Here is a 23,867-nt window from a genome sequence, read left to right as displayed (position 1 = left end):
TCCATGGGAAGGAACAGCTACGGCTGGGCATAGACTGCCAACAATTTACCTTGCAGATATTGCAAGACGATCCGACATGCCAGGCCGTTCGATATTTAACCCTCAGTCGGCCATACACACACTACAATTATCAGGGCGATCCGCGGATATCAGGCTAATCAACCCGATAATTGTAGAGTGTATGCCCACATAACACCACACAACTATGTGTGCATGTATACTGTGTGAATAGGCTTTGTTAAACCCCTCCCACCTACAACAGCGACCTAGGAATGGGACTTCGAAAGAAAACATTGGAAGTACTGATGTTTTAAACATTGTTTACAAAACATTGCTTAGTTCTAAACCAGGGATGGGGAACCTCAGGCTGTATAAGGCCCCGGGACTCGTTTGATCTGGCCCTCAGAGCTTTTTTTTCTGCTAGCCTCATCTGGCTAGCATGGTCCCTAGAATGGCAACCTGCAGCCAGAATCTATGCAGCAGTGCCACCTGGGGCATCCTTAGGACGCTTCAGATGGACACACCGCTGCCCTTACAGCTCCTGGGAGCATCCTCAGGATTCTCCGGGCATTGCTGTAATCACCGGTGATTGTGGCCCCAACCCCGTGTGACATCACACAGAGGGGGTGCGGCCTGCATCGGGCCCGCGAATTATGTTATATATACAGGTTCAATATGGCCCTCGGCACAAAAAAGGTTCCCCACCCGTTCTAAAAATTGGTTCTGGAACATCGATATTAACTAATGTTAACTCATGTTTCTATTTTTTAAGTAAACTAGATACTTAAACATATAAAACATTAATAAACTTAAAATTATTTTATTTTAGTTTTGTTTGATGGAGGTTTATAGTATATATTCTAGCGGTTCAAAAAAACAGCAGCAGAGGATTTAAAAAATGCAAATCTCCTTTATTTGATCTTTAAAGATGCGATACTTCTTAGGCAGTCCCCCTGAACCATTGTCTTTGGGTAGGGTGATGAAATTGTGCTGCCAGGATGCGGGCAGCTAGCACCATGGCCGTGCCAGTGGTTGCCAGGCGACAGCAAACCTGCCGCGGCTGGTGTTGCTGGGAGACTGTGTGACATAAGTTTTGAGCACCCTGTTGTCTGTGCCTCGTGGTCCCTTTGGTCTCTCACTGGGCTGGCTAGTGACTCACTGAGAGTAGCACCAGTGGCAGTGAGCCGGGGCTGTTCTATGTGCGCTGCTGATTGGCTGTCCAGAGGTGTCTTTCACTGTCAGCCACCGCCCCCAGCAGCTTGCACAAACACAGCAGTGTGTGTAAACTGTGTATTGAAATGTCAGCATCACACACACACATAACTACAGCTACGAGCAGCCACACAGTGTAAAAAAAAAAATAAGAAAAAACATTGGACAATATCGGGGAAGAAATCTAGCGATGGTAAGGGAACATTGGATCCTCACTGTTCACATTGCTGGGTTAAACATCGAACATTGGAACCTTCTAACCGATGGTTCCGATGAAACATCAAATTATTCCAATCCCTATAGTAACCTGAACGAAGAGAGAGTGTGTGTTTTTCAGAAGTCCCATTTTCACCTGACATAATCAGAATTTACTGTATAATCCAATATGATATAATTTAATGTTAATAAATGATATTGTTTTCCCTTTCGGAATAAACTATTGAAAGCAGTGTGAATTTTACCAATAAATAACTGGTTCCTGAGTTTGCTTGTTATCCCTAAACTCCTACCCCAAACCCATATTTTATAAAGACGTGAGGTGCGGTTTATTTGGGTTCAACATAAGCACCTGATTTGTCTGCAATGACATCACTAGGGGGCAGCAGGGAGCAGCTGGTGCTGTAAACTGATAGATCCTATATTACACAGGATAGGACAACGGACGGAGCCAAATGTGAATGTATAGCCCTAGAGCCGGCAGCAGGGTTTTACTCTCTCCCTCTCTGTCTGTCTGTTTGCTTCTTGCATTGTGTCGCTTCCATTATATTTTCATCTTTACTGCATAAATGACTCAAATATTGTATATTTCCCCTTTCTCTGTCCAGCTTGACCACTAAGGTCTATATACTTTCTATGCATTAACTCACTAGTCTCTTCTCCTGACTTAAGACTTTCCAGGGTGCAGACATGGTTGATCCTCAGGGGTCACCCAGTGTCCCAGCTGACATTCTCCTTTGCGACACCTTCTCCCAAGTGCCTGGGAACGGCGCTGTCCTCTCCCTGCTCCTGACGAGGAGAGAGCTGATAATGCAGAGCCTGAGCACGGCCTCCCCGGAGAGCCCGCAATCCTCCTTCAGCTTACCCGACTGTGTCAGCTGCCGTGCCTTTATGGGCAAAGACCCCAAAGACATAGGAGGGTATTTCACCGTCATATTTTACCCTCTCCGGGGGATGTTAGGTGCTGCCTCCTACCGGCAGCGCATCTCCAGGACCTTCCGCACCGAGGCTTCCAGAGACCGAGAACAGAACCTCAAGCTAGCCAAGAGCTGGGCGCAGAGAATATGGCAGCTGGCCGATGAGTTCCAAGGTGAGAGACCTAGATGTATTAGGGCAATGTTGGTACTCCCATGCCTCTGTGTACCCATAGTCGTGACTAACGTTATTTGTAAGTTACATGCGTATTTATAAATATAGTTAATGTTCTGTAGTATAAATATACACCTATAGTTTACCATATAAGTGATGTCTGTCTGCTTTGAGGTATATTTTGTACACAACTAGTTACCTATGTACAGCCACAGCAACACTGTTACTTCTACTTCCTTACACTGTCATATTCACAGAGCTCAATGCCAAGTTTCAGGTATAAATGTTCGGAAGTATTATAAAAAATGTAATATTATAATGTGCTTTTTATAATACAAAGTTATTAGCTATTCCAAACAAGAATGCTGTTGGAACATGATGCAGGTCTATTCTCAGTTAAACCTGAATCAGTGTTTGTCAGGGGTAACAGGATGGAGACCCACAAAACATAATTAGGGCACCCAATTTAGCTATAGTAGACATATTTAAGTTCAGACTTATATGAAATAAATGGATGGAGTTAGAATCATTAATTAAAATATAATAAATATATATATATATATATATATATATATATATATTTTACCATACTATCTCTTTAAACCGGGACAATCGTGAATTACACAGGTTCTGTGGCTGGCTGGTTGACTTCAAGCCTGCATTTCACCTGGTTTTAATCAGCCACAGAACCTGTGTAATACATGTTATATACGTTTTGTGTACGCGTGTGTGTGTTCAATGTATCATTAAATAAAGTCTGATCTGCCACAGATATGTGATGTTGTGACACTTGTGTGGCTTGGCCAAACTACCAGTCTATTGACTACCTCCTGCCTTCAGAATATTGCCTTGTGTACAGGAAAGACAAGCTAGGTGTAACACATATCAGATAACAGTGCACAGACAGGTGTGACCGCTTAGAATGCATTCCACTCAATATTCCTGTTCTAGTGGAGTAAAATTGTAGGGAATGTAGTGAACATTTGTTCCTATTTTGTATAGTCCTAAGTAACATATGTAGGTAATTAGTACCTTCTTATGTATAATTGTCATTGCTGTTAAAATGACCTTAAAGCTGTGTAATTAAGTAGCCAAGGACAGAATACTGTACGTCCAAAAACTGTTAGCTTCATTCAAAATTAATCTTAATGGATTGAAAAATGGTAAAGGTGGCAATACACTGTCAGATAAAACTCATTATCACACAGACAGCATTATCTGATATGCTGAAATTATCCAATATCCCTGCCATACACTGTCAGATAATAAGGGACCTATGTATTAATAATTGCGGTACTGCCGAGTTTAGTACATAGGAGTCAGATCGTCGTCCCAATTGATGATAATGGGGACTGCGATCTGAAGTGCTAAGTAGCACTTTGCAGGAGATTTCTGTGAAATCCCCTGCATTGTGATATTAGTACATAGGATCGATACATAAAATTATGCAGAAACTGACCTAGTTGATCAGGGTACTTGGAGTTTCTATAGCTTTAAAATGACTTAAGCAAATAACAGGAAAAATACAAGTGTATTTTGTTTTACATATATAAATATGAAAACCGCATACAAGCTCTGTCCTGACCACCAACCACAACCTTTGCTCAACAACCATCAGCAGGGCATTGACAAAGGGCCTGATTCAGAGGTGGACACAGGAGTGATCAGTGCTGCGTCTGCAGTAGCAGCGGATCTGAGGAGGAATGTAAATGATGCAGGTATCATCTTTTGAATTGAGATGCCCACCCGTGCCTTCTCACATCCACTGCATGAGTCTGAAGACACAGCATCGGCTCATCATTGGGAACATCGGCAGACCATTGGACATTCTGAGTAACATTAGGGTTACTCAAAATGTCCAACGCAGGTAAGAAAGACACAGTTGCTGGCTTCGGCATACCCATAAAACGGAGGCGAGGCAGTTCGGTTTTGAGGAAAGCTCCTCTTCTCCGCCCCCCACAAATGCCTGCATCTTGTCAATCAACCTGCGGCATACACTGTAACCAGGGCCGCAGCAACATTGCAGCAAATGCGCACTGTGGCTCCGGTGCATGCGCAGGCCAAAAACCATCGGTCAGTTGTGACCGGGGCTGGATCAGTCCCAGAGTCTGATGTCCTCCTGCTTTCAGTAAAGACTTCACTGAGACTTCAAGATCTAATCGCTGGTCCAGGCCAATAGGAGCTGTAACCCCTTGTCAGTACTATCACAATGTAGAACTCCAAGTGGCCACCTAAGATCCCTCTTATAACCCCTGTCTGGATTCCTATAGTGGTGTGTCTGTAGTGGGGCTGGTTTTAGATAAAGTTTCACCAGTGGTTTGGATACCTGAATTTTTGGGTTGCAGCAGGCACCATGAGGTGAGGGACTCTGGGTGTAGAACTATTTGCTAGGAAATAAGGCCTGATTTATAGATGTACGCTAACTGCACGCAATGCTGATATTCACGCATTTGGCCAACGGAGGTACCGCGCATGCATCCGAGTTGCACAGTGCTTGCGTCCTGATGGTTACATGTGGTAGTCTGTTTCTGGGAGAATGGCCGGTGCAACTCCCAAAGGGTTCCTCTGGTTGACTGTGTGTCCTGATAACCGCAGATGATAAAATCTTTTTTTAAGAGAACACGTTTGGGAATCTAGTGGTTCTTAAACAACTTGCCTAACATTTAAGAACTGTAAAACATATCTTTGACCCCTCCTGTTGCCTGTAAATGACAGGCTAAGCCAACCTAGTTTTATCTTTAAAAAAATTGGTGCATTAAATCCAGCAGCAAAAATCACTGAATAATCTACACTTTTGGCAAATCGGAAGCTATTACATTTGGTACTTTGAGTATATTTATGGCTGTTATACTTTTATGGTTTAGTGGCAGAAGAGATATGTTTGGCCCAAAAATGTTTTTTATTCCTCTTACTGTTATTGTTTTTCTATTGTTAGTAGCTTGTTTCAAACATATGCCGCGTTTGCAACATTTAGATTTTGTTCTTGATATAAATAATTTTGGATCATACCCCTATACTTTCTTGGACTATTTTGTATATCTAACTATACAGCAGCAAAAACTGTTCAACTCCTAACCAAGCCAATGATGAAAACATGAAGGCTGTACCTCACCAGAACTGCCCTCTTATCTGTACGGTGACTTGAAACATTGAAAAGCTGTTTGGAGGAGTTTCCCAGTTGAGCTATCACGGACTCTGTTGAGTAAATGAAGCCAGGCTGTATGCTACTGATAAGGAAAAAAATAGTCATACTTAGCAGAAATCCAAACATCAGATAACACCTTACAGGCTAAATGTTTGTTTGCTTGTATGTATGTGTGTACATTGCATGTATGTTAATGTGTGTAACGTGTATGTTTTACTCCCCTATTAATGTTTGGTGGAGAAACTGTTACATGTCCTTAAAACATTTATACACAATAATGTTGAATAGTGAATTACAGCCTACTGATAAATGTACATAGGCAACCTGTGCTTCAGCATACAGCAATACAAAGCTTTATACATTATGGGGCATATCCATTTGGGTGCTGGACTTTACACGTAAAAAAAAACTTTGCGCACCTCGCTCCCAAGTTTGGATTACTGTGGGTATGCGCGCTCCCAAAACGCACGGTATTCAATTAAAAAAAAATGCTCTCAATTGTTTTTCCATTCAAACTCCTGTGGGGGTGGGGGAGATGCGGCACGGACCACTGGGCACTCACCGATGTTTTCCGGCCGTTCCCTGGTCTCTCACTCTCCCTGGCAGCCCCCCTCCTATCGGTCAAGTTGCAGAGGAGGACACTGGGAGGAGGAGGGGGCTTATGGGAGATAGAGTTCCTGACTGGGTTAGGGGTAGGGTAGTGGTAGATGGTGTACGTGTAAGGGATGCAAGGTTACCAGTGTTAGAGTAGTGTAGTAGGAAGTGTGTGAGGGAGGCGGGTGCACGGTTAGCAGTGGTAGTGTAGTGTGTGCGGTGGGTGGGTGCAGGGTTAGTGGCAGTAGTGTGTGCAGGGAGGGGGTGCAGGATTAGGGGTAGTACCTGTCGTGTGCCTGGGCGGTTCAAGGAAGCTGTCTGTGACGTTGGGGAAGACACGAAGGAGTAGGACAGCGCTGCAGAACGTGAGTAATTAAGGACTAATTAGGCTAATTGGAAAATTCCAATTGCTTAATTAGTCATTAGGGGTTGGGGTGTCCAGAGCAAGTGCTGGCAATTTTCTTTGAAATATGGATTTTAGGAAAAATTGGACGTGCATCACCCATAATGCAGCTGCAGCACACAGCGACACCCTTGTGGTTGGTGCAGGAGTAGGCGATGAGTAGTTAATTGGTTCTAGTGCAATGCTCTTTTGGTGACTTTTATTTTGTCACACAAAAGAGGAGAGTTCTTATTTAGAAGTTACTGTCGTGCGGGACAGTGCGGGACAGTAGAATGCGGGGCAGTTGGAAGGTATGCATTTCAATATCATAACTGTTGACATTATGAATGTTGACTTTATGACTGCATCCCCATTCTCCTTTAGAGTGTTATCACCAGAGAGCGGCTCACTAGAAAGACAGCCATGGATAGCAGCTCTTCCACATGTTACAGCGTTTCCCCTTGCTGACATGAAAATCTTTGCATCAAAATAGTATCAGCGTTTTTTTAGCACCTGAAATGTATAGTTGTCCTCCCGTTAGACTAGTTTAGCAGGGCACCCTGCCCTGTCAGATTTAAAACTGGTAGATGCGCCCCACCCTAACTGCTGGCGCCCTGCTGCAACAGCCTGCCGGGTGCCGTCCCCAGTCGCGGTCCGTAGTGTCCTGCGGCGGTAATTGCGGTGCAGCAATCACCGCTTGTGAATAGATGTGTGCAAATGGCATCTATTTACAGTGAGGGGAGAACTTGGGGGTAACCCAGCATGTCCGTAAGTGCTGGGCATGCATCCAAGAGTGACGAAAAGGGGGCGTGTCTTAAGAATACACAACCTTTTATTGTGACCACACCCTTTTTGGGCACACTACAGTTCCCTTATTACGGTCTGGAGCCCTGCCGAGTGCTGAACCTACAATTAACACTAGTATAGTATAGGGAATAAAACAGCGGTGCCTCCCTAGTTGTGAGCAGCCTATTAGGACACCAAAGTTTACCCAAAAAAACTGACTAAGAAATGAGAAGCGCCACCTGCATATCTCTCGTTTTTCAGCATCCGTTTCATTGATGAGTAAAACAGGTTTAAGACAAATAATACAGACTATGAGGTATTTGGTTTTTTTTGTTTTTCAGCTAGCCCTTACAGCTGCTCATATCTCCCTCAATTCCCTTGTAGCTTCACGGTTTTTGTAATTGAAATAGGAATTTCATTTGGGTGGAGTTATGTATGGCTGGGAATACCCCTTTTATCTTATATTCAATTTAAAAAAAAAAAAACCTCTGGCAATAAAACAGAATTCTATTTTGCTATTGTTTGTCTTGGCCTAATGTGTACTTTGACAGGAATCGGTATTAAATACCGCACAACGTGAGCCCGGCGGACCTAATACAGACGCCGGGCCCCCCCCCCCCCCTAGTGCCTAACCCTAATCCACCCCCTAAGTGCCGAAACCTAACCCTCCCCCCGTCCCCGCAGCCTAAACCAAAGTATCCCGGGGGCGTGCCTAACCCTAACCCTCCCGGGGGGGTGCCTAACCCCCAGGAGCCCCTAACCTCTAACCCTATTTCTCCCCCCCGGCTGTTTGTACCCGGCTTACCTTTGTTCGGTATGCCGAGCGACTTTATTAGAGGTCATATAAAGAACTTGCACTACTACTTGGTTTCACAACAACAGTGACTGAGCACTGAAGAAGCCAGTAAGGGAACCTTTAATTCGCATATTTTTAGTAAGCAGATCTAATTTTCCATACTTGTAATACTTGTTCCAAAGTAAATTGTGAAAAAATACCCCCCATCCCCCTATTCGAGCTCAGCCTGCCCTGCAGAACCCCAGTATGTGCCTGTTATCAGCCTGTGTGTCTGATAAACTGCAGCGCTGATCAGTGAAAGGAAAAGTTAGAATAAAAAACACAAAAAAAAAGACAATACTTACCTGCACCCAGACCAGTGATCGGTGCCCCGGTGGGCTACTGCTAAACTTATGCCGGGTACACACAAGATCAGTGGTTCTCAAACTCGGTTGTCAGGACCCCACACAGGTCACGTTTTGCAGATGAAACAGCAGGTGCACAGGTGTAATCATTACTCACGTATTCATTTGACAAGAAAGATCCACAGGTGGAGTTGATTATTTCCCTTGTAATTCTGTGAGGAGAGCTGGAAAACATGCACTGATTGGGGTCCTGAGGACCGAGTTTGAGAACCTGTGCACTAGATGATATATCGTCCGAGCACATCGGGCACATTGTCTAGTGTGTACCCTCCATGTCACCGACATTGCGCACTCCCGCGCATCAGCTGCGACATCGCCCGTTGGAACTGGGCAATATAGTTAGAGGGGCCATGCTGCATTCGGCAGCATGGCCGTCGCTGTCGCCATCGGCAAGTGTGTATGCACTTGCTGATGCCGGCACCCTGTCAGGTCCCGTCGCTTACGAGGTCGGTCCACACTACACACTATCAAGTTTTTATAGACTTTTATAGATTTTAAAGGAATCCAAAAAGGAACCAAAACCGAATCTGAAGCAACACTTGAGGGTGGTTTTGCCAAGACTAAAACACGATAATGATATTAGAACCAAAACATGAGGGTCCGTGCACATCTCTATTATAGACCAGCAACTAACACCTACTATTATTTAAATCACACTATTTTTCACTTTCTATTTGTTGTGCTAGTGTTACATTGTGCCTAAGTAGTGATTGTGAGATGTCAGAGGTGGGTGCCTCAGTGCCAAAGACATCAGCTAAGTCATTAGCATATTTTCACACGTCCAATGCATAAGGAATTAGAGTAGCGGCGGTATTTGCATCCATCTCTGAATCAGGCCCACAGGCCAATCTGCAGTTGCAGCATGAGACTGGTAACAACTATTGAATACAATTGAATACAATAAAATGGTCTAGTTACATTGCAAAAACCCTCTCTTTTTGTAGCGAGGCCTCCAACCAATCCATTCGGAAGACATGGAAGAGTTTTTTTCTAAAAAGAGTGAGAATGGCGGGGGGGCTGGGTTGTATCCTCATCTGCAGAATAAATTTTTTAGCTACAGCGAATATAGCTAATAACAATTTCCGTGCGTCCTGCACAACATGTGTGGCCTAAGGCCGGACACCGAAAATTGCCCATTCAGGGGAGAGAGGTAGAGGTAGGGGATGCAATCGGGAAACCGGCTGCCTTAATAACGACAGCCGGCTTCCCGACTGTCATATCCCGGCGAGGATGAAATGTCGGACGTCTAGATGTAGACGCCTGACATTTTCCCGACGCCGGGAGACAGGCGCCCGGCATCCCGATCGAAGGGATGCCGGGTGCCGCGAGCGGTCAGCCGCGGGGGGGAGGGTTAGGTTTAGGGCACCCTGGGGGGGACTTAGGCACCTAGGGTTAGGCACCCCCCGGGAGGGTTAGGGTTAGGCTAGGGGGAGGGAGGGTTAGGGTTAGGCACCCCCCAGGGGGACTTAGGTTTAGGCAGCGGGGAAGGGGGGATTAGGGTTAGGCACTTGGGGTGGGGAGGTTAGGGTTAGGCACCCCTAAAGAGGGTTAGGGGGTTAGGATAGGTTAGTTTATACTTACCTTAGGGACGATCAGGATTTCCAGCGCTGTCGGGCTTCTGCTGCCGGGAACTCTGCTTCTGTCGGCCTGCCAATGCCGGGAATCGAGCCATGATGCCGGCGGTATTTCATACCGATTCCAGAGGTAGTAACATAACCCCACACCTGAGCCCAGAATCTACGTATCAACAAACATACCCAAAGTCTAGTTACATTACATAGTGTACAATGGTTCAAATGACGTTCATATAATTACCAAATACAACAAATTATATCCAGGGTTTGCAGATAGAGGGTCCATGGTGATATCTTGGGAAACTTGTAACTTTGCTAGAAATGTGCAACTTTACAAAAAATTGTCACTTTATGTAATATTCTTTTTTTTTTATTCCTATGGGATTGAGCAATAAAGTAATTTTCTTAGATCTGATGATAGAAGCATAAGAACATAATCTTTGCTAATGATGGGAATCTTAAAACAAAGACCATTTATCAAGATCAAAACCTTTGTCAAATTTGGAGAAATACTTAAGTTTCTATGGTTTAAATGAAGGTGAATACATACAAAAAATATGTTTTGGATTTTTGTTTCTGGGCAGTGAAGACAGTCAACATAGATTTTTGCCATGTTAGCTCTGTCCCCTGAAAATGTTAACATTCTTCATGGCCTGAAAACAAATAAGAAATGTGGCAATGCAACAATAATGTTCTTGAAGCAACAATGAGCAATACTAAATGTAACTAAATTATTTCTGCACATTGATTTTTAGAAGCCCATCAGAAATACATAAAAACTGCATTTGGCAGATAAATATATCTATATCTGAATATTAGCGAGGACAAAAAATATTATACAATGTGCCCTTTAAAATAGGTGTTTTAGAATATCTGGAAGAGCTTATCCTTAATTGCCTAGTTTTCCTACCTCACTTCCAGAAGACAGTAAGTTGGCAAGGCAATCATATCAAAGCCAGCCAACTCATTACACATGAGGCAATCCCGTCCTGCGGTATGTAGTCAAAAGCTCGACCATCACAATGTTAACATTTTTGATGCCGACATTGTCAGAATTAGGGTTAGGCTGCAAGGGGAGGTCAGGTTTAGGCTGCCTTGAGGGGGTAATGGTTAGGCACTAGAGGGAGGGTTAGTGGTAGGAATTAGGGTGAGGGGTTGGGGAGAATTACTTACCAGAGCGTTGAAGGAACACCGTTCATATGAATGCCGGAAGCCGGGCTGGAGCCGATGCAGCTGTCATGAGTAGGTAAGTGACTGCTGGACCACCAAGGATGATATGTTAACATACTACTAACATATCGACATTTCATCACGGTCTAAATGATGAATGTCAAAATGGTCAATGTCGACATTATGACTGTTGACATATCATACCACGCCCCATTCCACCACTCTATTTACTGAATTGGACATTTATCTGTGGTTTTCTTTGGATTTCTTATACAAGGTTTCTATACTTCTAATGGGGAAACAATCAATGGTCAGCAGATGTTAAATTATTTGCTAGTCTGGCTTCTCAGCAGATTTCCATAAGTTTGGGTTTTAATAACTCAGCTGTTGCAATCTGGCCAGTACAGTGACGAAAAGCCAAAACCAATGCTTAGCAAATATACCGCCTAGTTTTGCATTTAACATTATTGCCCTTTTTAATTCTCTTTGCCAGAACCACCAGGAAGCAGCGGCTTTGAAAAGTAAATATATCCTTCTGTCTTTTAATACCCAATCTTGATTATTACAGTGTTTGTCCTCAATTTTAAAGCACTATGGACTATGCTGGCACTATATACACAACTGTTAATGACCTATAAGTACATTCTAATTATTTTGTTAATTAGTTACAAACTTTAGTGTTTTCAATTAATATTTTTCTACAAATTGTTACTGTACCAATTATTGAAATGTAAAAGTTCTGTTCTTTTTACATTATTGGCCCCATCCTGTAGTCATATGACATGTTTTGTTATAACTGCTCAACAAACATATAGATGAGCACAGTATAGGGCCTTGTGTAGTCACACAGCAGACCATTGTGCAATAGGACAGGCTATGCTATTAGAGCACAGTATAGAGGCCATATGTAGTCACACAGCAGACCATTGTGCAATAGGACAGGCTATGCTATTAGAGCACAGTATAGAGGCCATATGTAGTCACACAGCAGACCATTGTGCAATAGGACAGGCTATGCTATTAGAGCACAGTATAGAGGCCATATGTAGTCACACAGCAGACCATTGTGCAATAGGACAGGCTATGCTATTAGAGCACAGTATAGAGGCCTTGTGTAGTCACACAGCAGACCATTGTGCAATAGGACAGGCTATGCTATTAGAGCACAGTATAGAGGCCATATGTAGTCACACAGCAGACCATTGTGCAATAGGACAGGCTATGCTATTAGAGCACAGTATAGAGGCCATATGAAATTGCACAGCCAGTGTCAACATTATGATCAAAGATGGTGCTGTGCTTTAGTTATTGGTGCCAGGTATAGGGGTGCACCACATTTGATAATAGTAATACAGGTAGCATTTGGTATGGAGCTCTAATGACCGATTGGCATGTTAATGGCTGCCCATTCTGCACCTGTGTTTATTCTTAGCTGTAGGAATTGTACTAACAGAAATTCTTTGGATACAGCATTAAAGACTGAGAACTTGATGCACCTTGCATAAATCCCGAGTCATAAATCTAGTGATACTACCTACATCAAACCTGTTGTTACAGGACAGCCACCCCTCTGGTCCTCCCCAGTGCGATTTCTTGTGTTGCTGAATCCTTGCGGAGGTACGGGGAAAGCGCTGACTCTCTTTGAGACCCACGTGATGCCCATGTTAACAGAGGCCAATGCCCATTTTACTTTGCTGGTGACAGGTAAGGTGACTAAAGGGTTGTGTAATGTGATACATAGGTCAAATCTATATATTTTTGGACTTTAACCTAGGACTAGATCAAAGACCTAGATGTTAGTTAGTTATTAATTATTAGGAATGCGGATGAGTGTAATGACTAATTATAAGTGTATTTACATAATCCATTCACTGTAACAAATTAAACTGACTCACATACAGTTTATACATGTCTTGCAACCTATTCTTTGTGATGATTATAGGGAAGATACACCTAATTATAAATGCAGTTATTTTCGCTACACATGGACATAGTTTAGTGTTTTATTTTCTCTGAACATTTGTATAATTAAGTCCTCATTGTTTACATGCTAGGAGGTAAGCATCCTGATTTATGGTGACCCTTTAAATTCTTTGCTCTTTATGCATAGTAGGCTATGAGAAACTGAAATATAACATACAAGAGCTATCCTTTCCTCTGCATCTACAGCACTTAGTCTAGGTCGGTGCTTATTCGCATAGGTTTGGCTTCACAGAAGATTTTGTGGGCAATGTGATTTTTTGTCTCAGAATAATTGTGGGTAAAGCCCCACATTCGTTGTGCACTGTTCATTTTTAATTAGTAATTTTAAGTGGTTCATCCCCACATATCTTAGTAATGTTTCAGCCAGATAGCTATTTTCAATCATGGACTTGTCTAAATAAAGAATATGGTCATTCTGCTCCAACCATGCCCTTCCGGTGGCAAACACACAGTGGCGGGATAGGTGCATTTATACTGTATTCTAATCCAGAGGTTCCCAATCTCTGCCATTAAGGTGCCCATAAATCTGCGGCGGATCGCCGCGATGCAGGGATGAGATCGGAAATTTCTGATCGGCATCGGATATATTTCCGATAGCCCACCATCGATGTTCCGCGATCCGGTGACTGATCGCGGACATTTCACATGTTAAATGTCCTCGATTTGACGATCGCGATAATTTTTTGATCGCGATCGTCAAATCGCCGAAATCCAACATGTTGGGTTTCTGCGATGCCGGGTTGCAGCATCGCGGGATCGCAGCAATCCATCGCAGATGTATGGGGCCCATTACAGTCCACATTTTAAGGATATCCCTGCTTGAGCACAGGTGACTTAATTAGTGCCTCAGTGAATTTGATTTACACATCTGTACTCAAGCATGGTTATCCTTGAAACCAGGACTGTAATGGTGGAGTTTGGGAATCTCTATTCCCTCGTCATAGATTTTATGCATGTTTCAATATGTTAAGTAGGGGAGGTTTTTTTATTAGTTGACAGGATTTTATTTTTATTTTTTTAAAGTAATGTGATGTTTGATGTTGGCATAACACATTTTGTGTCTCCTGAAACCACAGAAAGGCCCAACCAGGCACGTGAGGTAGTGCGTGACCAGGATCTGTCTAAATGGGATGTAATCGTTGTAATGTCAGGGGACGGACTGATGTTTGAGGTAACTGATGTAAAACATGGGAGTGCTATTCACCTTTTTAAATGTGTTTCCTATTTGTGTCTAAGTGAACAATTGTGTTTTCAGGTCGTTAATGGGTTAATGGAACGCCCGGATTGGGCAAAAGCTATTAAAAAGCCCCTCTCTATCCTTCCAGGTGGCTCAGGGAATGCACTAGCTGCCTCCATCAATCATTATTCTGGGTAAGAATCTTCACAGGAGTCCTCAGTATTCTGTAATTTATGTTGTCTGAATTACCAAGGCCAAATGTGAACTTGGGGCCATTCATATTTGTGGAGTCTTGTTTTTAGGTAAGATAATACTTTTCTGAAATTAGACAACTTGCGTTAACATTTCTATGTAGGTTTGTTTTTTAACATCATTGTTCATTGGCAAATAAATGATACTGTTCTTTCTCTCCATATTTTTATCCTTTCACAGAGTAGCAGCCATTTTGTAAGCTAAATAAACATTCAACCCATCTTGCCCCAGTAATGTCACTACTTACCGGAATTATGCTGCATTATCATGAACCTTGATGGCTCCAGTTTAATGGATTACCTCAGTGAAATGGATTATGATCTTTAATAGTAACATTTTCAACTTTGCTGAAAATTAAGAAATACATTTATTATTATACACTGTTATAAGGTATCTAAGTTTAACAAATCAGAACTTAGGGCCTGATTCAGCCTGCAGTTCTGCTGCGGAAATATACTAATCTTTGCAATCGCTCAGCCAGCATAGATGCCCAATACCGCTTTCTCACATCCGTAAGACCTCGCAGTCCTGCATATACAATCGGACCCTCACACAGAATTAAAGCAGGTCTGACCGGTCTCAGAAATTGCAAGTCTTGTCGTACGCAGTGAGTACTCAAGCTGCATATGCCGTCACAGTGGCTAATTTATGCACAACCATGTAATGGCATTCAAATAGACAGGCCTGCATTTCTCCGACCACTCCCCCGTCACCACCCCCCAAACGCTGACGTACCATCACTCACTCTGCGATGGCTTTCTGTGTGCGTGATCGCAATGCTAAGCTGCGCACTGCGCTGCATACACGTGCAGTACGCACCATCGGCCAATCTGTGTACGCAGTTGCAATTGAAATCCATGCTGAATAGGCCCTTAGATCTGTGCCTTTTTAGACAACAGTGATATCAGATCCAACAGTATAATCTATACCACAGGTTCTCAAACTCTGTCCTCAGGACCCCAAACAGTGCATGTTTTCTAGGTCTCCTCACAGAATCACAAGTGAAATAATTAACTTCACCTGTGGATCTTTTAAAATGTGTAATTGACTAATGAATACAGCTGTGCACCTGCCGGGTGACCTGGAAAACGTGACCTGTGTGGAGTCCTGAGGACCGAGTTTGAGAAACACTGATCTATGCCTTCAGAGTTTCTCCATCTTGTAGTACAGTGGTTCTCAAACTCGGTCCTCAGGACCCCACACAGGTCACATTTTCCAGGTCACCTAGCAGGTGCACAGGTGTAGTCATTACTCACGGACACATTTTAAAAGATCCACAGGTTGAGCTAATTATGTCAATTGTGATTATTTGAGGAGACCTGGAAAACATGCTCTGTTTGGGATCCTGGGGACCGAGTTTGAGAAACACTGGGGGTGATTCAGAGTCTCAGACCCACTCACTAGGCTGCGTTCGCTCGCAGCTGGCCCATTTTCGCTATCTGCGCATGCATATAAGTTGCAGTGCGCAAACCAGTCTCTGTGATCGGGAAGCGATCGCACGCCAGCCTTATTCTGCTAGTTCGTTTGAGTGACAGTGCAGTTTGTGGGTGGTGACAGGGGCAGGTCAATGAAAACGGGATAGTGGATGTGCTAACGGCGTTTAATAGGCGTGCATAATTAACATGGAGCATCATTGTACACGTCACCTGGTTGTATTTCACACTGCAGCGATCGCAGTGCTTGCGGCGGGGTAAAGTCAACCTCAAGGGCTGCGAGCAGCTCTGATGGCTCTCGATGTTACTGATAAAGCATACACTTCCTGGAGATGACGTGTGCTGTGAAGGGAAGGGGGCGTCTTTAGATTGGCGTGCGACCGCTCTGCCGTCGCACGCTAAGACATAGTGGGCGTCCTCATCCCTTACCTTGCGATCGCAGCCTATGCATATATTAGCAGTAGAGCGTCTGCTTGCGAACGCATCTAGCGAGCGGGTCTGAATCAACTCCACTGTTCTATCCCAATGGTTCTCAAACTCTGTCCTCAGGACCCCACACAGTTAACATTTTCCAGGTCTCCTAGCAGGAGCATAGGTGTATTCATTACTCACTGACACATTTTTAAAAAAATCCACAAGTGGAGCGAATTATTTCACCAGTGATGCTGTGAGGGTACCTGGAAAACATGCACTGTTTGGGGTCCTGAGGACCTGTGTTCCATCATTCCTAAAACTTCTCCTGACGGTTAGGCACTTTGGTTAGAAATATGTGCAGCTTTCTCATAATATAATGTACACAGGTATAAGTTTTGGTACTCTGCAAAACCAGGTAAAAACAATGCCTAAAAAAGGTGCCATATTGGGTGATATCTTATGACAAATATTGAGACAAAGAAGTAAATCACAGCCTTTGACCCTGGTGAGAATAACATGCAGTTGGACTGGAGCAGGGAGGGAGTAGAGTGCATGTTACGCTCTGCACATGAATGCCGCCTCTCCTGCCATCTGATTACTTCCTCCCATGACCACCTGTAAGATTTTGCATGTGCTGCTCCCTACCCCTGGAATTCTCTACCTCTCACTATCGGGGCGGAATGTACTAAAATGCAGACAAGATCCTGAAAATGCAATTTTCGGGGATTTGACCGTATTTCACATATGTACCAAAGTCCGGAATCTGATCCATTCCGGAGCTTGGACCCGGTTCCTATGGGCATCTTATCCAGTTTCCTCTGAGAGGAATCCAATCTGATCCCTCCTATTGTCCAATGTGGCGGCGTGTGGCGTTCTACACCAACGCAGAGGGACTTCTGGGTAACAAACCCGGAAGTCCCTCTAGCATCTAGGTATCGCAAAGGACAGCTCTTATCGGGAGAGCTGTCCTTTGCGATTTTAAGCACATTTTCAAGTACATTAATTAACACCGGTCTGTACCCGATAAGAGGCAGGATGTACCGTATCGTGAATGCGATGCTTAGTACATCCCACCCTCAGACTCTTTACAAAACTTCAAGTGGGCTCCCAAGACCCACTTTTTCATCAATGCTAACCATCTCTCATCCTAACCCTCTCTCCCATGCTCATTATATACCCAATCTGCATCACACCTGTTTGTCTGCCTCTCCCCTTTAGAATGTAAGCTCTCACGAGCAGGGCCTTCTTCCCCCATGTGTTTTTCCTTCCATTACTTGTACTATTTTCTAATCCAAACACCTTACAACAGTACCTAATCCTTGACTCCTGCTACGTATTTGAGTAGTAAGACCGCTGTTGCAGCAATGTTTTTATACCCTGTACTTGTCCTGGAATGTCTTGTACTGTAAGTCACTGTTCTATTGTTCTTCTCAACTGTTTATATACTTTGTTAGGCGCGGCAGAACCCTTGTGGCTCCATATAAAGGATAATAATAATAATTCTCTAAGTGGAGCAGACAGAAAACTGTTAGGCTGAGGCTGTCTTGCATCAGCATGAGACCAGAGCAGAATGAAGGTATCTGAATATGGACCACATGAAATTCTCAATGCTTTTTTTTTTTAATTTACGTTTTATGTGGAAAAAAATAAACACCTGTAATTAAAAAAAAAAAAAAAAGCTAATGACAAAATCAGAAGGGATACATTCAGGATCCCAGCACAGGGGATGCCGTCGCTTAGTAGACCGTCGCCGGAATGTGTCAGGATCCCAGCTCTGGCAATGCCGAAGGTAAGTAGCGTGGTTGGGGGAAGGGTTAGGCACTAGGGGGGGTAAGTTTAGGTTTATGGTGCGGGGAGGAGGAAGAGGTTAGGTTCAGGCACTGGGGAGGGTTAGGATACCTAACGACAGGTGTCTGTATCCTAACCCTGTAGGGATTTTGACCACCATGATCCCTAGCGCTGACATCCCGTACCCATCCCAATCAGACAATGACTTGTGTAATATTGTGGACATTTGTAGGTGCTTTCTATTTCTCACCTGTGTTTGTGAGTTCAAGATATTTCTAGGGGTTTAGAAACTCTTGTACTAGAGAACAAGTCACCCCATGAAACATCCCAAGTCAGAAGTTTTGTCATTCTATCATAAGTATTAGAGAGGGCTTTCCAAAGAGCAATGTATCACCAACCTGTGCCTGACTGACTAGGACTCCCATGGTACTCATAGATGCACTAAGAAAATTACTTATGTGATGTGTAATACTTTATTTAAAATAACCTTATATTAATGGCTTTTATGTTTCCCTTTTTGTTATCATTTTTGTTTGATAGGCTGCTTATAGAAAATAATGAACCAATGATAAATGTCAATACTACTTTTATTCTGAAGAGAGCAACTATTACCCGGAGGAACAATAAAGATAAACCGAGCTAGAAATAAATCAATATATTTCTCTGTCCATAATAAAGGAACACAGAAGTGTGTAGATGTCTATCTCGCCTAGCTCTGCCTATCTTTTGGGTACAGTAGTTGTACACTGGTGAATATTTTCAGCAATTGTTAGCAAAATATCTGTGACCTCCATGAAATACTATTGGAGATTATCACTCCAGTGGTTTCTCTCTAGTGCGCTGCTGACAGTGATCTAGCTCAGCTGGTAAGGTACTCCCATGAACATGCAGCGCTTCTGAAATCATTGATAACGAGCAATTACGTGTCACACAAAGTATCTGCACCCATTTGGCATGCCAAACAAGGAGAATATTTGCAGGGATTGGATTCCGTGACATTTTACTACTGAAAACGGTCAGTTTGCCACTACCCCTGTGTGTCTAACGTGGGCAATTGCCACACATGATTTGCCACTACCCCTGTGTGTCTAACGTGGGCAATTCCCACACATGATTTGCCACTACCCCTGTGTGTCTAACGTGGGCAATTCCCACACATGATTTGCCACTACCCCTGTGTGTCTAACGTGGGCAATTCCCACACATGAATTGCCACTACCCCTGTGTGTCTAACGTGGGCAATTCCCACACATGATTTGCCACTACCCCTGTGTGTCTAACGTGGGCAATTCCCACACATGATTTGCCACTACCCCTGTGTGTCTAACGTGGGCAATTCCCACACATGATTTGCCACTACCCCTGTGTGTCTAACGTGGGCAATTCCCACACATGATTTGCCACTACCCCTGTGTGTCTAACGTGGGCAATTCCCACACATGATTTGCCACTACCCCTGTGTGTCTAACGTGGGCAATTCCCACACATGAATTGCCACTACCCCTGTGTGTCTAACGTGGGCAATTCCCACACATGATTTGCCACTACCCCTGTGTGTCTAACGTGGGCAATTCCCACACATGATTTGCTCCACCCCTGTGTGTCTAACGTGGGCAATTCCCACACATGATTTGCCACTACCCCTGTGTGTCTAACGTGGGCAATTCCCACACATGATTTGCCACTACCCCTGTGTGTCTAACGTGGGCAATTCCCACACATGATTTGCCACTACCCCTGTGTGTCTAACGTGGGCAATTCCCACACATGATTTGCCACTACCCCTGTGTGTCTAACGTGGGCAATTCCCACACATGATTTGCTCCACCCCTGTGTGTCTAACGTGGGCAATTCCCACACATGATTTGCCACTACCCCTGTGTGTCTAACGTGGGCAATTCCCACACATGATTTGCCACTACCCCTGTGTGTCTAACGTGGGCAATTCCCACACATGATTTGCCACTACCCCTGTGTGTCTAACGTGGGCAATTCCCACACATGATTTGCCACTACCCCTGTGTGTCTAACGTGGGCAATTCCCACACATGATTTGCCACTACCCCTGTGTGTCTAACGTGGGCAATTCCCACACATGATTTGCCACTACCCCTGTGTGTCTAACGTGGGCAATTCCCACACATGATTTGCCACTACCCCTGTATGTCTAACGTGGGCAATTCCCACACATGAATTGCCACTACCCCTGTGTGTCTAACGTGGGCAATTCCCACACATGATTTGCCACTACCCCTGTGTGTCTAACGTGGGCAATTCCCACACATGATTTGCCACTACCCCTGTGTGTCTAACGTGGGCAATTCCCACACATGATTTGCCTAAACAATGATGAGAAGCTGCTGTATTCTCTTACTGTGCACTATTCAGGTCTTGATGAGCCTAATCTTTGTAAGACACATATGTATCTGGACAATTGACAACAGTTCTGTGTAGACATTTTGTTTACCAGTGTCAAACATAAAGAGGCTCATGTCCTAGCACAGGTCCACTTCTGTTCCATTAATAACTTGCCTGACATGGTCGCATCTCATCCCATCGTTAACAGAGGAGGCTGCCAGCCTCAGCTCACCCAGCCGGCCTCGTCCTGGTACTATAGCAGGGGGCAATTCTAAAAGCACCCATCCATGGCTGCAGGAAGGGGGGTGGTATTTGCGATGGGCTATTCTGCTGCTAGGATTGCCCATCAGCCTGGTCTGCTGACTGCACTGCAGTAGTTCTGCCCTAGTTTCTCACACTCCCAGCCATGAGCGATCCTTAGGATCACACCTTCCTACTCTTCATGTATAACAGTGAAGTCCTGCAAGAAGTGGAACAAAATGTTTTATATAGTTAAAGTGGTTGGTGCATGTATGTTTTAACTGAATAAAACTATTTTTTCAAGAAATGTCCCCAAAATTGTAGAATGATCTCATACTATCTATGTAACCAGAGAGACACCATCAATGTAGCACCATATAAAAAGTAAATTAATTTAATTAGGCAGAAAACAGTGCCCCCTAGTGATTGTCCACAAATCATCTGGCAGGATTGTAATCCCATTATGGCAAATCTGTGGTATTCATTGGCAGTATTTAACCTGACATCTACATTTCTTTTTACTGTATTATTTTTATGGATTATTTACAATTTAGAGGTAACAGTATAAGTACTAGGTTACTGTCAGATTGTATTTCTGTTTGCCATTGGTACAATGTATGTCATTTTACATTCATTTTATGTTTTATGCAGACACCAGCAAGTGACGGGTAGCAAACTCCTGACCAATTGTGCTTTTATATTGTGTAAAGGTCGACCTCTTCCCATGGACATCGTTTCGCTGACCACCTCTTCTCAGCAGAGGATTTTCTCCTTTCTTAGCTTGGCCTGGGGCTTTATCTCGGACATTGATGTAGAAAGTGAAAGGTATAGGTTTATGGGTTATGCACGTTTCACTATAGGCACTTTTGTTCGGCTTACTGCATTGCGAACCTACAGTGGGCAGCTTTCCTACCTCCAGGCTGGCTCTTCATCAGAGATGGAGACTAATGCACCTGTCCCTCATAACTCTGGACAAAGTCATTCATTAGACAGGGCATCCAAGCTGCTGGAAGACTCATTGCTTGTACCATTGGATCAGCCTGTTCCAAGTCACTGGCAAGTAGTTCAAGACCAGTTTGTCCTCATCCTTGCACTTTATCAGTCTCATCTAGGGGCTGAGCACTTCACAGCTCCTATGGTGAAAGGGCCTGGAGAAGGTTGTATTCACCTGTACTATGCCACCTCCAGAATATCACGCAAATCTCTCATTAAACTATTTATGGCAATGGAGAAAGGAACTCATCTAGACCATGATATACCACACCTGACCCATGTTCCTGTAGTGGCATTCCGCATACAACCAGATGAAAGCACTGGAATAATGACTGTGGATGGTGAGGCCATCCCATGCAGCCCAATTCAAGGGCAAATTCACAAGGGCTTGGCGAGTGTGATATCAATTGCACAAGGTACAAATTCAACAGGAATGCAGTCAAGAGAATAGCATCAATGAAGATGCTTCTGTATAAAGGAAGCACAATGATGTAACATAAATAGTACAGTGTTAATCTGCAGCCAACACCATCCGCACACCAGAGTAAGTATAGTAAAATTGGCTTCCTGGTTCTGCAACACCTAAAATAGATGAGTAGGTGTTAATTTGTGCTTAGAAAAAGACATTGTAAGAAAATGCCTAATGTTTGCCAGAACTGCTGTGGCACGTTTTACAACATTTACAATTTTAAATGGTCGTTATATTTTATATGAGAAAACATGAATTTTACATTTATCTTACAATAAGTTTGAGAAATTAGTGTTTCAAATACAGTTGTGAGTGTGGGGGATATTGTTTCCTAAACACAGCATTGTGGTAATAGCATTGAAGGGTTATGCAGTCAGCTTCTTTGGTTCCTTATATCAATATAATTAACTAGCACTCAGTGTGTGTGTATGATTTTATATATATATATATATATATATATATACACACACACAGCTAGACTGTCAGATATTATGGGAATAATATAAAAAGCAAATTTTACAAGTACTTTTTTTTTTTTTTTTTTTTTTGTGTGTGGCAATCAAAAAATGGATTCATTAAGATACAAAACCAAGACCTCAAATATATATATATATTTTAATTTAAGGGTCACTGGGCACCAAGTTACTATAAGACTGAGACACTACAGCAGCTGTGGTGGTCATATAGATTTAATCTAAACCAATTTAGCAACAAGTCTGCTTGTATGGGCCCAAAACATCTGCCGATCAGTTCTAACCAACACCACTGGGATGTATCAAATATCTATCATGACTGCTGCAAAATGCTATCTGCTGTTGACCACCATCTGTTACTAGGTGGGGCCACTGACATATTAGACTGGACATTTCACACTGGGCATTTATTAGGTCAGGTGTCCCTGTGTGAGCAGTGTAAATGTGCCTGTATTGATTGAAGAACAGACTCTTCCAGCATAAAAGCCTGAATGGAAAGGAAAATAGATTTTTACATTTATTTTTTTTTTTTTTACATTGCTTCTTGCAGAATTAAAACCTGGATACTTGTATATGTAAGATCATTTTAGCAAAAGCTATTACAACAAGGTGAATATGCATAGAAATAAAATGAGTTACTGTGAATTATTGTTACACGCCTTACTGTATGTTTACAGAAAAATAAATTAAACAGTAGTTTCTTGTTTTTAGCGATTTGATTTTCATTCTTACATTGATCAGTGACAACACCCACAACTGATCAAACAGAAACCTAGTTTTTGTTGTAGCCAATTACAAACCCTTTTGTACTTGGCAAGGAAATGCTCAGGAGCGAGCGACACATGGCCCTGGTGTTGTCAAACTCCATTCCACAGCAATGATCTGTAAGCAGAGTCTCCTCACAATGCAGTCTTTCTGG

The 23,867-nt window shown here is 43.3% G+C and overlaps 1 protein-coding gene across 1 annotated transcript; it reads left to right on the top strand.

Moving 5' to 3' along the window:
* Nucleotides 1–1,871: 1,871 nt before the first annotated feature.
* SPHK1 (sphingosine kinase 1) lies at nucleotides 1,872–23,653 on the top strand. Its single transcript, XM_088480549.1, is given in 6 exon segments — nucleotides 1,872–2,518; nucleotides 12,926–13,072; nucleotides 14,428–14,522; nucleotides 14,607–14,722; nucleotides 21,665–22,420; nucleotides 22,422–23,653. Coding segments are annotated over 6 exon segments (1,575 nt in total). The 5' UTR covers nucleotides 1,872–2,118; the 3' UTR covers nucleotides 22,483–23,653.
* Nucleotides 23,654–23,867: the final 214 nt, after the last annotated feature.

Source organism: Taudactylus pleione, unplaced genomic scaffold (genome assembly GCF_031769625.1).
Source record: "Taudactylus pleione unplaced genomic scaffold, aTauple2 ptg000256l, whole genome shotgun sequence".
NCBI classification, from domain to species: Eukaryota; Metazoa; Chordata; class Amphibia; order Anura; family Myobatrachidae; genus Taudactylus; species Taudactylus pleione.
Note: the sequence above shows the minus strand (reverse complement) of the source record. Positions and strands in the feature narration are given on the sequence as shown.